The 15284-nt window shown below is 41.0% G+C and overlaps 2 protein-coding genes across 2 annotated transcripts; one reads left to right on the top strand and one right to left on the bottom strand.

The window, feature by feature from the left end:
* The first annotated feature begins 7042 nt into the window (after positions 1-7042).
* Positions 7043-8810, top strand: LOC121765324 (monothiol glutaredoxin-S7, chloroplastic-like). The gene is made up of 3 exons (XM_042161420.1): positions 7043-7343; positions 7704-7973; positions 8644-8810. Exons 1-3 carry the CDS (start codon positions 7133-7135, stop codon positions 8697-8699), a joined length of 537 nt encoding a protein of 178 aa, XP_042017354.1. The 5' UTR covers positions 7043-7132; the 3' UTR covers positions 8700-8810.
* Positions 8811-9132: 322 nt separating this feature from the next.
* On the bottom strand, positions 9133-15284 carry LOC121765323 (acetyl-coenzyme A synthetase, chloroplastic/glyoxysomal-like). Its single transcript, XM_042161419.1, has 19 exons — positions 15036-15284; positions 14597-14947; positions 14363-14506; positions 14124-14279; positions 13921-14043; positions 13673-13841; positions 13257-13339; positions 12823-12924; positions 12650-12738; positions 12445-12535; positions 11984-12097; positions 11593-11669; positions 11417-11495; positions 11268-11336; positions 10399-10574; positions 10206-10262; positions 9940-10030; positions 9721-9819; positions 9133-9490 (listed from the first exon to the last, which is right to left on the bottom strand). Exons 1-19 carry the CDS (start codon positions 15141-15143, stop codon positions 9305-9307), a joined length of 2364 nt encoding a protein of 787 aa, XP_042017353.1. The 5' UTR covers positions 15144-15284; the 3' UTR covers positions 9133-9304.

Here is a 15284-nt window from a genome sequence, read left to right as displayed (position 1 = left end):
CGAAATCGGCGTCAAAATCGGCGTCGCCATGCCGATTCCCGCGCTGACGCCGGTTCCCACGCCGATCCTCACGGGCGCCATTGTGGCTCCCGGATCGGCGCCAAACCGGCGTCGGATTTAAATATATTTTTTTTTTTTCGCAAAACACAATATATACGCGCGTTGAACCTCATTTTCATTCGCACCACTTGTTTTAACGAGTACTCTCTCTCTACCTTACTTTCTGTACAAGATCAATAACGAGCAATGGAGAACAACTACGAAGGTACTCCAGTTAATCCCGGGGGATGGTCTCAGATTCCCCCGCCTCCCGGTGTAGGGTCTCAGACGGCCCCGACTCCCGGGGCAGGGTCCCATACTTCCCCGGCTCCTGGGGGAGGTGGTTGGCCTCCAATGAGCGGGTACTACAACGTGTACCCGTGGCAGCAGATGATTCCGGGGTGGGCACCCGGCATGCAGCCCCCTATGCAGATGATGCCGGGGTGGGCACCCGGCATGCAGCCACCGGCGCAGCAGATGATGCCACCGGCGCAACATATGATTCCACAGTCGCAGGCGACGCACGGGGGGGACAACGCCTATCGGCCGACTTTTGATTTTTCCACCGGTTCTTCGCACACATCGACCCCAACGGATGCACAGTATTCGGAGACCTTCTCCTTAGCGGACTTGGGTTTTGATATTAACGACGTTTCTGAAACTCTCATTCAAAGCCAGGGAGTAGGGCGGGGTAAGAAGAAGGGCAAGGCGAAGAAGGTCGGCGAGTCGTCGCAGCCCCGCGCCGAAATCCGGGGCCGGAGGAAGTGGACGGACGCGGAGAACGTTGCGGTTGCCAAGGCGTGGGTGAGTGTTTGCGACGATCCTCTCGTTTCAAACAACCAGAGGATCGTCAACTTGTGGGCGAAGATAGCTGCAGCCTACAGGGCATTTTGCCCTGAAGGGAGACCGTGCACCGGGGAGGAGGTCCGGAAGTGCTGGGACCGAATCAGGGCTGGCGTCTCTCGATTTTCGGGTTTGTACGCCAACGCCCTCCGCATGCAGACCAGTGGCCAAACAGAGGAAGACTGCAGGAGGATTGCGGAAAGAGCCTACCCCGATCCGGATAAGAAGTACTATGAGTTCACCTACTGGAACTGCTACGTTGTGCTCAACGAGTCGGAGAAATTCCGGGCAGGCGTCGACGCTGGCTGGCCGAAGAGGCAGAGACTGAACTATACCGGAGATTATAGCGGCAGCAGCGGTGGTTCGTCAGACCTCCCCGAGACGGCCCAGGAGGTCCCGACTCCTCGGTCGTTCGGTCGCCGACCTCGCCCGGTTGGGCAAAGGCGGGCGCAGCAGGTTGCGAGGGGGGGCACACCGAGTTCCCAGGATGTCCATTCGGCATCCCCCCTCGGCAGGTCTACCGAGGAGCTCAAATTCTTCGCGCGCCAACAAACGCGCGCTCAAATGGTGAAGACCTTAGCCGACTTCCAAGCGGCGGTGGACCCCGAGGTGAAGGATTTCCTTCGCGTATTGCTCCAGAGCCAGCGTGAAGAACTGGAGGCGATGAGGAGGGACACCGACGGGAATAGCCGCGGCGTAGGTGGCGACGGAGGCGGCGGCGACGGCAGTGAAGAAGCGTTGGGCGACGACGGAGACGAGGACGGCGGCGATGAGTGATTTTGTTTTACTTTTTTAAATTAATGTACTTTTTACTTTTTGTAATTTTTTTAAATTGTTGTACTTTTTTTTAAAAGTAATGTACTTTTTAAATTTTAATATTATTATTCGAATTTTCCGTATTTGTCTCGTAAATTAAATTATGTATGTTGATACAATTGTAAATTAAATTATATAATTGTTATTAGTGATGTGGATAGGTAGTGTGAAGGCTATTTGATGGCTATTTGATGTCCAGTTGATGTGGCAAGCTGATGTGGCAGGAGAATTGTAGTGCTGATGATGTGGCAGTGTGAAGGCTATTTGACGGCTATTTGACGTCCGCCAGCATTGGAGATGCTCACGATAAAAACACAGAACAGTTTGACGGCCATTTCCTTTCACTTAAAAAGGCCAATACAGTCTCGCTTTGATCGCCCCGCGCCCCGAGCGCGATTTTCACAACACTGATCGCACTTACGATCAAACCTTGAAGGAGCTGCAGGATGGTTTCGTTGCTCTTAAAGTCCAAAACTCTGAGTTGATGGTGAAGTTAAGGCTGATAATGGAGGCAATTCTTTGGCAGCTTCGACCGGATCAAACACGCGTGCTCAATGCTTCCCGACACGCCAATCTAAGGTTGATTCTCCGATAGTCTCTGTCAATGATTTGAACGGTTCTGGCACTTGTATTACTGCTCCAAATTTGCTGCAATCTACAGCATCAACGGCCCCTGAAATTCTGTAACAGAGGTATAAATCAGTGGAGGAATGTATCACACGTTTTCCTGCAGAAATTAGTAACTTCATCGGAAGGCAAACACCGGAATTGAAGCAGGCCAACAGTTGCCTCTATTTCTCCAATCCTATGGTTAAATTAAGAAGCCTAAAACAATTAGGTATGGTCTCTGACTATCTCAATCACTTCAAAACATTGTTAGCAAAGGTTGAGATCAATGAATCGTATGTTGTGCATCTTTTTGTGAGTGGATTGCATTATCACATACAGAATTCAGTTAGGATGTACATGCCTAAATCCCTTGTTCACGCATTTGCTTTGGCTAGACTACAAGAGTCATCTTTGAATTTTAGAGGAATTTATTATGCTGATTTGGAAGTGAAGGATGAGGTGTGTATGGCAGAGATTGAAAATGAGATGGTGATGAAATTGAAGGGAGAAGAATTCCTCTAATGGCAGCTATGGGAACGTGGAAGTGACAGAGAAGGTTTGGTTAGAATAGACCGAAACGGGGATGGTGATGAATTTGAAGGAGAAGGAATCCTCGTTTGAAGGAAACTTTGAGGTGATGAATTCAACATAATTCGCAGCTCAAGAAACGAAGACAAAATTCAACTCCCTCAAGTTTAAGGAAGAGCTTCATTCAATTACAGCTCCAGAAATTGCGATACAACTCAGCAAGAACTCATCATCTACACTTGGTGGAGGGTCCAATCCTGATATGGATGATGTTGATGTAGATGATGTTGTGTGGAATAAGTCGATTGGTGTGTTGCAAGGGAAGATTCTTGACGTCGGACACAACCTCGTCGGCTATCCGAGGGCAGAAGGCCTTGCAGTGGCAGAGGTCAAAGGAGCCGATTTATTGTCACGTGTACCTGCTCCTCACTTGGAGTTTGGAGGTTGGAAGAAATACTTGAATTTCAGAGATGAATTGCTTAAAGATACACAAGGAAGCCTCAGGGATATGAATGTTATGGTACTAGATGCTGTACACACAGCTCCAAAGGTGCTACACAAGTGGATTGAGGAACCAAGACATCACACGACACGAATACTTCAAGTTGCAAGGGAGCACATCTATAAAACAGAGAGGTGCCTGTTGTATTCAATGAGAATGTTTGGGAATGATATTCTCTCTCCGTTTGCTTCTGGTACTATCCTCAATGAGGTAGTTGGTGGAAGTCTCTGTCAGAATGGGGACAAACAGAATAGAATTCATGTTGAAGACCATTTGCAACTACATGGTGATGAGAGTCGGTCTCGTTCGGTGGAGAGGGGGAAAAGGAACATCAAGCACCAGTTAATTAAACAAGAGCTGATATCTCAGGTTGGCTGCCTGGCTCCACCTCTATGTCTCGTTACTGAATTTATGTCAAGTGGTAGGGTGTTCGATGAACTGCAAAATCGAAAGAGTATCCTCAAGCTTCCAAGCACGTTGAAAATTACAATTGATGTCACTGAAGGAATCAGCTATTTGCATCAAAATACCAAGTCCATAGGGGCTTGAAGGTTGCTAACCTTTGGATGGATAAAAACAAAGTGCTAATGACTATTAATGCTGTTGTTTTTGGTGTTGCTCAAGTGTTAGTTCAGCTGGGAATTATGACTGCAGAAGCTGAAATTTGGCAAGGATTTGCATCAGAGGTTTTTAGGCAGAAGCTATACAATCACAATGACAATGTTTTTATCTATGAGGTTATGCTATGGATGCTTCTAACTAGAAAGAGTCCAAATGCTCACAATTGGGAGCATCATCCTATAATAGTTGTGGAGCCTAAACATCACACTGAAAGAGTTGCGGATTTTTGAAGAGCTGGAACTTGAGGTCAAGGTTTATTCCGGGCTGAGAATTATGCAAGTTAAACCGGTAAGAGTGGCAGTAGCTGATGGGAACAGCTGGAGCTGTGACTCTTTATGTAGGGGTGTAAAATGGTCTTTGCAGAACACCTTCTTCACAACTGATGTGTTATTGCTGCCATTGGGGAATTGTGATATGGTCTTGGGATTTCAATGGTTAGAAAATTTGGGCACTACTCAGTGGGACTTCAAGAATCTGTCTATGGAGTTTAGTTATCAAGGCATGACACATGTGTTGAGAGGATGTGCTCAGGGTCAGTTACAGTCCATTTCAAGTAAGAGCTTGGATAAAATACTTCCTCAATGCAGTGATGTTCAATTTTGTTACTTAACTGTGAAGGATGAGCAGCAGCTACAACTGCATTCACTTGACTGCTCTAAGAGTATTATGATTGTAGATGATGTTGTGGCTCTATTTTTGGAAGGCCATGAGGTAGTCTTTAACGAGCCAGCATCTCTACCCCCGTTTAGAGATCATAATCATCAAATATTGCTGAAGGAGGGCACGCGGGGATATAGCTAGCAGATCTTACAGTTCAGTCCAAAAAGTTGTGATTGAGAAAGATGCTCTTTCAAGAGTTCACAGTTCTGATATTGTGATCAGCTTAGGAAGAAGGAAAGGTGGGTCTCTACAAGAATCATTTGAAGTTTACGAGATTGGTTGTTCGAAGTTGGGCCAAAGAAAATTGTTCTTCCAGCTCTTGGAGACCATTCTAAAACTCGGGAATCGTGGGAATGGGGAATCGAATAAGCTCTGCATAAGATTGAAGTACCAAAGCATCGTTCTAAGCGCGTCTTTCGGGTTTTCAAAGGAATGTTTCAACTTTTTGTTGTAGGAAATATTCAGATACCAAACCTTGAGGACAAGGTTATTTGAAGGAGGGGAGATTTGGTGCATGAAAAGGAACTCAATAAGCGCATGGAATTAAATAAGTGTGCATGGGTGCATGTACACGTGGAGAAATAGAGGATCAAATCACTGTGAGCGCGAAGCATGAGATTGTGGAGCAGTTAGACGGTTACACCGTGTTTGTTAGCTCATATGTACATCTATATAAGCTATTTCATTCTATTGTATTGGATCATGAATGATGAATTAATGGAATTTCCTTCTCCCTTATCTCTCTCGTCTTCTCTCAATGGCTCATTGTGTATAGGTGAGATTCCGGTCGCCGTTCCTATCATCGGTGATCCCAATTCTGCACCAGTATAATAACAAACAGATTTGAATCCAAATTATTAGATACCACTACATTTTGATTTGAGCCAGACTGAAATTGGATGGATTGAGAAGTTTAGCACTTTGCCTAGTAAAATAAAAGCGAAGACAAAACTAGAATCCAATTCTCTATCCGTCAATCTCTTGAACAAGAGAAACGAGATCTATATCAGTCTCCAGACACCGAATTGGTACACGTAATGTAAAGGTGACATTTTTCAATGGAATTTGTTCTATCGCAACCTAAACTCCATCCATTTCCGTCCGATTAAAGAAAATAACGGAGTGATTCAAGCAACTTAACAGCGTAAGAACAAGAAATGAAAATAAAAATGGAGGAAAAATGAATACCTCAAGGGATTCGGTGGCCAGCAATGAAGCAGCTGGTTTTGAGACTTTGAGATTCACCTAAAACCCTAATTTATTCAATCTATCTAATTCCTTAGAGCATCCAAAGACCATAATATCGTGGACATCCCAACGTACTAGCACTAGAACATCTCAAAAATACTTTCTGCCATGTCACTAAGACATCCCAATGCATTGCCACATCATTAGGATATCCTACTGTACAATAGTGGATCACCACTAGAATTAGCCGACGCCCTAGCCAATAAAATAAATTGAAAAATATAATTAATTCATTTTAATTGTTGGTGTTTATCAAATATAAAAAAAATGAAGTTCAATTAGTTGTAAATATTGAGTATAAATAAAAATAATAAAAAAAAAATGGAACGTCCTACCTCTTGTCCGTCGCCTGCCCACAATAACGGACTAGCGCACGAACTAGCGCCAATTCTGACGGACGAGCTCTTGTCCGTCTGGCTAGTCCGTCTGCCGCTCGCCGCCCACAATAATGGACTAGCACACGGACTAGCGGCTAGTCCGCGTGCTAGTCCACTATTGTGGTTGCTCTTATACTCTCAAGTAAGTGACTGATTTTCGGCCAGTGTTTGAGGAAAATGATAATAAATAATAAGAGAATAATGTAGACTCGACTCTTTTATATTTTCCCACTTACTTTATTTTCTCTTTACTTTAATTATGTATTATCATCTTCACAAAACAACGGTAAAAAAGAAATCACTCACTTAAACGGGGATGGAGGGAGTATTATTTATTCAAAAGATTAGGGATAGAAGCATGTTGTTTTTATCCTTCCAAAATTCCTCGTAAAACTGCCAAAAAGAAATCACTCACTTAAAAAGAAATCAATCACATAAGTTGGGACGGAGCATATTGTTTTTATCCATCCAAAATTCGTTTTAAAAATTGTCTTCCAGACTAGTGAAACACTCCACTTATGTAATGCCTTAAAATTCATAGTTAAATTATTACTACAATCAAATACTACATAGATAATGATACAAGTCTCAAGTAGGCGTTGGAGAACAATTTTTCAGAAAAAATGCAATTAAAATGTTTTGCAATTATAGGATCATCTTTTAATTTTTCTATAATTATGGAGTATTTTATTCATAAATAATCGTGAAAGTGTCTAATTATACAATAGTATAAAATACTCCAATACTAATTTAAACATTTTAGTCGAAAAAAATCCAAATTTAATCGTAGGTTTGTAGAAAATGATAAAGGTTGAATTTTTGGGGCGATTATTAAGCATCTTCTTCTTCTTCTACTCTAGAGACGCAGAGGCAGATACCATTTTCCGAGATGAGTTTCCATTTGCAATTAGCAGCACGCCCCTGCTCCCCCGCCTCGGAGGATTCTTCTCTAACTTGGGGCTCTCGCCACCGCCATCCTATCTGCGTTAATTCAACAAAGTTGTGCTCCGTGGCCGCTATTTCCTCCCCCTTGAAACTCGCATCGATACCTACAAAGTTGAGCTCCAATTCTTCATCCTCATCCTTCCGTTGTTTTGCAGGTTTCAATTTTCTCTATATCACCCCGTTGCCCCTTGCTTGGATAGCTCCGATTATTAAAACTTTGCTCAGTAGGCTGCTGCTTTTATTGCTTTATTGATTCACTAACAAAATAAAAAATTGATAGCTGTTGGTTGTTAACTAATTGAAATTCCTTGGTATCTCACCTTCTTTGTTCAATCAACTTTGAAGTGTAGTGTTTTACAATGATGATAAAGCTGAGTAGAACTTATCATTCGGTAGAAGTATTGTTGTGAGAGAGAGAGTTTTGTGAGATTGATTTTTAACAAGCGAGTGTCTGAGTTAGGTTTTTTTTTGCCTTTTTTATGTTTATTTATGCTGTTGTTATGTTGTTGGAGCAGCTCTGAGTCCTGAATTGAAGAGTACCTTGGATAAAGTTGTTACATCAGAAAAGGTTATTCTGTTCATGAAGGGAACAAAGGATTTCCCCCAGTGTGGTTTTTCCCATACAGTTGTGCAGATTCTCAAGACCTTGAACGTTCCTTTCGAAACCATTAATATCCTTGAAAATGAGAGTTTACGTCAGGGATTGAAGGAGTACTCTAGCTGGCCTACTTTCCCGCAGTTATATATTGATGGCGAGTTCTTTGGTGGCTGCGACATTACTCTAGGTAATAAGAATTACACTTCTTCTTGCTTACAATATTAATGGTGTTGTTGCTGGTGCGTGCATATGCCTAGATTGCTTCATTTTCATCTCAAGGAAGAAACACTAGGGGTTTATTTGAAGTTATATGATTCACATTTTCATTGCTCTCCTCCCTTGTGAGTTCCTATTAACCTACAGCACATCAAGGTCAATATTTATCTTTACCTTCGGGAGTTAGAAATGATTGACTTTGTTAGTTGGTATTCCTTTTGAACTCAATAGGAATGATGTCTTATAGGAAGTGTGAATTGAGGGAACTAAAGTAGAATTACTCTCCAATCAGAATAGAAAGGAGATCTTTGAGGTCATTATTCCCTGATCAGATTCAGTTATCGGCTGGCATTATATGCTTCCTGTTAAACCATTCTCTTTTGTTTAGATTAACGTATATATCCCTGCTTACATTCTGTTTGGGGACTTTTTACTGTCTAATGGTGGTAAGAAACTTTCGTAATCAGAGTGCATGAACATGAGGATCTTTTGAGGGAGCAATAGGTTGTTTGAAACATATGACTAGGGAAATGAAAGAAAAGGACATGGTGTGGTGTTGGTTGTTCATACCATCAAAAAGAAGTTGTTCTTTGGTATTGCATTGGTTGGAAATCTGACATGTTTCATAAATTATGTGACAGAGGCATACAAGAGCGGGGAGTTGCAAGAAGTACTAGAAAAAGCAATGTGTTCATAAAACTGGCATCTGTATCAAGCAAGTTGTCAACCTCGTTGATTTACCATTATTATATGATGTTGCTTCACATTAAATAAGTTTCATAATGTTTGGATGCATCCTTTCATTTCATTTACCGGGGTTTTGCTATGTTTTGGCTCGGGAAGCAGTTCTTAAATTGTAAATCTTGTGATAATGAAATGAAAATGATGAGGTGCGGATGTAAAAATCTATCAGTTGAGAAATTTCATTCAGTAAAACATTATAGGTGATGTTTGATCTCAATATCTTCAGTATATTTTGAACCTTTTACATACTAGTACTAAACACAAGAATCCATGTGTGGTTCATCCCATTTTCATTGAACTAATGCATTAAGATGTAGTCCACAAAACACTTTTTCTTACTTTGAACTTACTCAAACACCTTACCATTGGAGAGGACAAAACCAACATGGTTCAGCAATTGCAAAACTTTATTCATCAATGTAATGTAGCGACTAGCAACCTAACTGTAGGAACAAAACTCCCCAACTATATTTATTGGCCCGACCAATTTCCACAAGTCAAATGTTACAACAAATGGTATAACAACATTGGTCCTGTAGTAAAATGGTATAACACAGATCAGGAATCAGCAAGTGCGATCAGCTGATCAACAACTCCAGGCTCTGCAAGTGTGCTTGTATCACCAAGCTCATTCAGCTGTCGTGAAGCAATTTTCCTCAAAATTCTTCTCATTATCTTTCCGCTTCTCGTCTTTGGTAGACCAGGAGCCCAGTGAATTTTGTCTGGAGCTGCAAATGCTCCAATCTGAAATAATATCACACATTTATGTCCAAATAATAGGTGCAAGACATTAGCAGCTAAAACTGGATGTTGGATGCAGTAAACAGCTTGCTTTTAATTTTTATGTAATACTACATTCTTCAGCAGTCCTGTAATTCAACTAGTGGTGCAACATATACATGGTGAAAAAGTGATTGTATCCATGATCCTAACTTGCTTCTTCTACATGCATGATAATTGATTGTTCCACTTACCTGCTTTCTCACAGTCATAATGAGACTTTTCCGGAGATCATCACTGTAAGGAACACCTTCAACCAGAGTAACAAATGCATATATGCCTTGTCCTTTGACCTGAAATCACATTAAAATTTGAAATGATTAAAGCTGAGCCTAGACTAAGAGGCTTAAGTGTGGAGGAAATTGAAAAACTAATGACGTATACAGGTAACATGGAATGAGCTATAAACCTACCTCATGCTCAACACCAACAACAGCTGCTTCAGAGCACTGGGGGTGTGACACTAAGGCAGATTCCACTTCTGCAGTGCCAATACGATGTCCGCTGCATGTTAAAAGATAATACGTTAGGCCCGTTTTACATGGTCTTAAGAGATTAGGGTTTTAATGTTGTGACAAGCGTATTTTTTGTCAGTTCAGTGAACCGATTCTCTATTTCTTTAGATATTTTGAATAGTTTAACCAATTTTAAACATAAAGACAAGAGCAAAGAATGGTACCTGACGTTAATAACATCATCAACTCTGCCAGTGAGCCAGTGGTATCCATCCTTGTCCCTAAATTTCCAGAATAAAAATATATAAACAAACAAATTCAAAGAAGACGATGGGGGGGGGGGGGGGGGTGTGGAGGGCATCAATTTTTTTTTTGTTTGATTCTAAGATGTTTTGTTTATTTTCCAAAAAACACAACCTTCTGCAACCATCTCCACTGAAATAATAGCCAGGGAAGGCACTGAAATAAGTTGTTTCATATCTTTCATGATCTCCATAAAGCGTTCGGAATGCACCAGGCCAAGAGCTTTTAACACACAAATATCCACTGCATTCACCTTCAAGTTCAGCACCCTTTTCATCCACTATGACAGGCTGCACTAACAAGTTTTTAAGGCTTCAAATTTGGGAGATAACTTAGCGCATAGTCAGTTAGTCATTATAAAAGTCTGGAGCTATCACAAATGATTGACCCAAAAAGAATTAGTTTAAAATTTAAATGAAATTGAATATCAGCAAACTTACTCAAGACGTATCATTTAACAGTTACTTTCTATTATTGCTTGCAATACACATTACTCTGGGAAAGTCAAACTCACCAACTAGGCTCAAGTTCAATCGCTTTCCTCAAGATTTTAATACTTCATATCCTTATAAATTAGGATTAACTCCACGAAATATGTTTAGTAAAGCAATTGAAAGTTAATCAAAATAGCACCAATTTGACTGCTCAGATTGTGTTGACACATTACGTTTGATTTGACACCTCATAATACAACACCATAATACATCAAGAAACAGGTCAACTGAAAATATGACAAACACTTAGTAAACTATAAATGTAATCACCATAGTGCAGCATCACCCAGCATTCCCAGAATCTTTATTTTATTTATTGCACACTGTACAGGTATTCTTTTGTTGAATACATTCAAAAGTATAAAAGTACAAGTGCATAACAAGTACACATATAAGCCTGTTTTAAGAGCATATGCATATATAGATAATACAGATGTCAGAGCACATTGACATTTAATAGTGATATAAAATGAATATGCATTCCATTACCTGGACCCCAAAAAATGGGAAGGTAGCAGAACCCGGTTTCTGAGGCCAAGCACCCGGTAAAGGAGTGATCTACAAGGTAATAAAGGTTAAATTTTGTTGCAAGCAGTGAATTCAAGAGTATAAAATCAAATGGAAAAAAAGTTATATACCAGGAAGCCCCCAGTCTCCGTCTGCCACCATGTGTCAGAAATGGGGCATCGTGAGTCTCCAACCACATTGAAAAACCATCTGGTTGTATTAAGAGGAAAATTCAGGTTATATAAAAAGAACAAGATGCACATAAATACTAGTTAGACTTAAATCCTTCCGAGAAAGTAGCTAATACCTCCATGCGCTTGGATTAATTGGTTCTCCTACACTGCCAAGGACTCGCAGGGATTTCCGTGAGTATCGGGTGACAAACTGCAGGATTGACATAGTAAAATCAGCACTACTTTGACATGTATCAGTTATTAAGTTCATTCTATCTCATTGTTTTATTTCTTGAAGCATAAAAAGAGATTGCCCAATTATCAGGAACAACAAATAATTCAAAAGTTTTACAATAAATTATGTTGAATGTGTAAACACTGAAGTTCTAATTCAAGAGCTTGAGTAACATATAGAGACAAAAGCCAGTCACTCTTTATCCCAAAGCATATATAAGGACATTTGGACACATCTTAGAGATTGTGAAGTAATATGCGGAAAGAAAAAGGATGGTCTGGTATTCTTGCCTCATCTCCTTCACGCATTAATGATCGCACCAATGTTGGAGCAGTGTAGAATATAGAAACCTTGTATTTGTCAACTATGTCCCAGCAGCGTCCGGAATCAGGATAGTTAGGAGCCTGCAGGAAGTTCAGTGGCAATTTTAAGATGTAAATCTTTTGCCTACATATGACTCCAGTCATGCTAGACAATGAATTACAATTTGCAGACCACACCACAATTAGAGAATATCAGATATGACAAAAATGTGTCATCCCCTTCCTATGAGTAGAACAATTATAATAGCACAAGTAAGAGCCCTAAAGATCATCTGCACATATGTAATTGTTGCTATTATGAAAATTATATTCCTGCTAAAATGTCATGGCAGGGGATTTATGAAGAATCCACATGATAAAATTAAACTAAGCATACCAAGCTGAGTAAAGTAAGACATGTAACCGCCCACAGATACAAAGAATTATACCCCTTCAAAGACGACAACAGTTGCTCCATTCACCATAGGCCCATAAGTGACATAGCTATGCCCAGTAATCCAACCACAATCAGCTGTACACCTGAGCAGTGAAGATACAGATTGGGCAGAAAATGGATGAGAAAGTCAGGGTCGTCACCACTGGGAATCACAAACTAAGGAGCCAATCAAAGAATTAGTGCAGATTTTGGCATACCAGTATACGTCAGATGGTTTATAGTCAAATGCATACTTAAATGTTGTAGCCGTATACACCATGTACCCTCCAGTTGTATGCAGAACTCCCTTCAAATAAAAAAAATGCAACTTGCTTGAGCAAATTCTAGCACAGACAAAGTTCAAATATTTCACAATTTCAAACTTTAATACCTTGGGTTTTCCGGTGCTCCCACTGGTATACAGCAAGAAAAGTGGGTCTTCTGCGTCAACCCATTCCACATCACAAGAATTCGGATACTTAGATATAATGTCCTGCAAAACATGAACACAAGAATGATTGCATGGTGACATGCATCTGACACATATATCTACAGTTTCTTAAACTTTGCAAATACTGGCAAACCTTGATCAAATAAATACTATTAGTATAACAGCAACAGATAATTTTTCCTTTTTTGTCTTCGACTATATCATGTTTTATCATTTGAGATGCAACTTTCATACAAAAAATGTTTAGCATTTCTTGTCAGGTAACTGCATAGATGCAACTACTGAGTTTCAGATTCAGTTATAAATTATGTTTCATACATGCCACTTATGTAAATAAGACTAAATGAACTTCAAGGCTCGTTTTATCAACCCACCTGCCACCAGACATCTCGTCCCTCGACCCACTTAGTGCTTTCCTTCGTCAAGGCAGATTCATTTGCATAGGTCAAGCAAACATCTGCAGAACAGAGAGTTTAAAGATTCCACAAGGAACCCAATTGCAATATAAATTAATCAACATATAACGCATGTGCAGAGACCTTTAGCCGTGTTAATCATACTACTAATGTTATTCAAGTTCAGTCATTTTCTTTTGCTTCCCGTAAATTGGACGTAACTCAAAGCTCTGATGTTGTAACATGACAGCCACAGTTCTAAGATTCAGAATGTTATGATGTCTGATGAGTTTTAGACTTCTATTTTACGCTGTTCCAATCCTATTCCCAACCAAAAATAATCATCTTGTCTGAGGAAAAGCTCTAAAAATAAGTTAAAAATTCCATGGAATTACCTACAACTGTGTCATTCTTTGCAGAGTCAGCTAGTGCCGCATCAACTATGTCTTTTAGATGGATGACCTTGGGTCCTCTTTTTACAGCATTGCAGGTTAACACAACTTTTGGTTTGCAATCCACGATCCTTTGGGAAAGAGATTCAGATGAGAATCCTGCAAAAACAACCTGAGCAAAGAAGCAGGAAATGTCTTTACAGCTCACGAGTTGAACAATGATGATGCTAGTTGTAATAGAGTAGCAATACCGAGTGAACAGCACCAATGCGAGCACAAGCAAGCATAGCTATAGGCAGTTCCATGAGCATTGGTAGATAAATCACAACGGCATCACCCTTTTTGACACCAATGTCTTTCAAGTAATTTGCAAGCTGTCAACATAGCGGGAACATCAAAAGCTGCTAGTTCGCAAGTTGGGAGACTGCAGGAGGCAGAGCAAAGTGAAAAATACCCGGCAAACTTTGTGGAGGAGTTGGCTGTAAGTCAGTGTGGCATCAACACCGAGCTCATTCCCTTCCCAATAAATAGCAATCTTCTCACCATTTCCGGCAGCAATGTTAGCATCCAAACAGTTGTAGCATATATTGGTGATCCCACCCTTGAACCACTGAATCCCAAACAGAAATCGAAAGCAAATGTTAACTAAAATATGCCGAAAGCAAGTAAGGGATGGTTGCGGAGATGAGATACCTCAATGTTGATTCTGCCCTTGCTAACGTCCATATTCTCAGAGTAAACAGGACTATCCCATTTTTGCTTCCAGTAGAACTGAGAAGCAATGTCGGACCAGAATCCGGCGGGGTCCTCAACGGATCGTTTGTACATATCGAGATACTGCCACAATTGAGTTAGTCAGTTAACATCACAGCTTAGAAGTAGTAGAAAAGCAAGTAGATCAGAAGGTAAACGAGCGAGAGAGAGAACCTCGGCGGGGGAGGGGACATGAGCTTGGGCAGAGAAATCGGGATTGGGGATAACGAGATCGTTTTCCTCGGAAGCAAGGGCGTCGCCGAGGACGACGGCATTCAATCGGGAGGGCGGATTAGCTGCGAGGGAGCTGACATGGCGAAGGAGGTGGGAAGATCCGGCGCCGTTGGTGAGAGGATCGGCCATGGCGGGAGATCGGGGGCGATTGGATGATTGAAAGTTGACTAATGAGCAGACAGGTTGGAATTGGCGCTCTGACTTTGACAGCGAAGAACCAATCCCAATATAATTATCATTAATACTGCTACACCTAGGAGTATTATATAGCAAGCGCGGCTGATTTTGATTCTGGTGAATGAATTTTAAATTTGGTAAAATTGTTAGTATTATATGCATATGCATATGAGGATGAAGACGATATATCTTTTGCAATTACCATCAAATTCAAAGGAGAATAGTATAAATTGGTATTTCTACTAGGGTTGTATTTGTGGCGAGGAGAATCATGAGTTGCCAAGCAGCTGGAAGAGGAAGCCGCGGCCATTTGTGCGGCTCGATTCCTTCACGTTAGTTGGAGAGAGAGAAGGAGAATTGAGAGGGGTGTGGGAATCATCATCGTCATCATCAATTCAATTTCACTTTGTCATTTTTCAGCACACTCTTCTTCACTTCCATTTGCGGCGCT

This window comes from Salvia splendens, chromosome 14 (assembly GCF_004379255.2).
Source record: "Salvia splendens isolate huo1 chromosome 14, SspV2, whole genome shotgun sequence".
Classification (NCBI taxonomy): Eukaryota; Viridiplantae; Streptophyta; class Magnoliopsida; order Lamiales; family Lamiaceae; genus Salvia; species Salvia splendens.
Note: the sequence above shows the minus strand (reverse complement) of the source record. Positions and strands in the feature narration are given on the sequence as shown.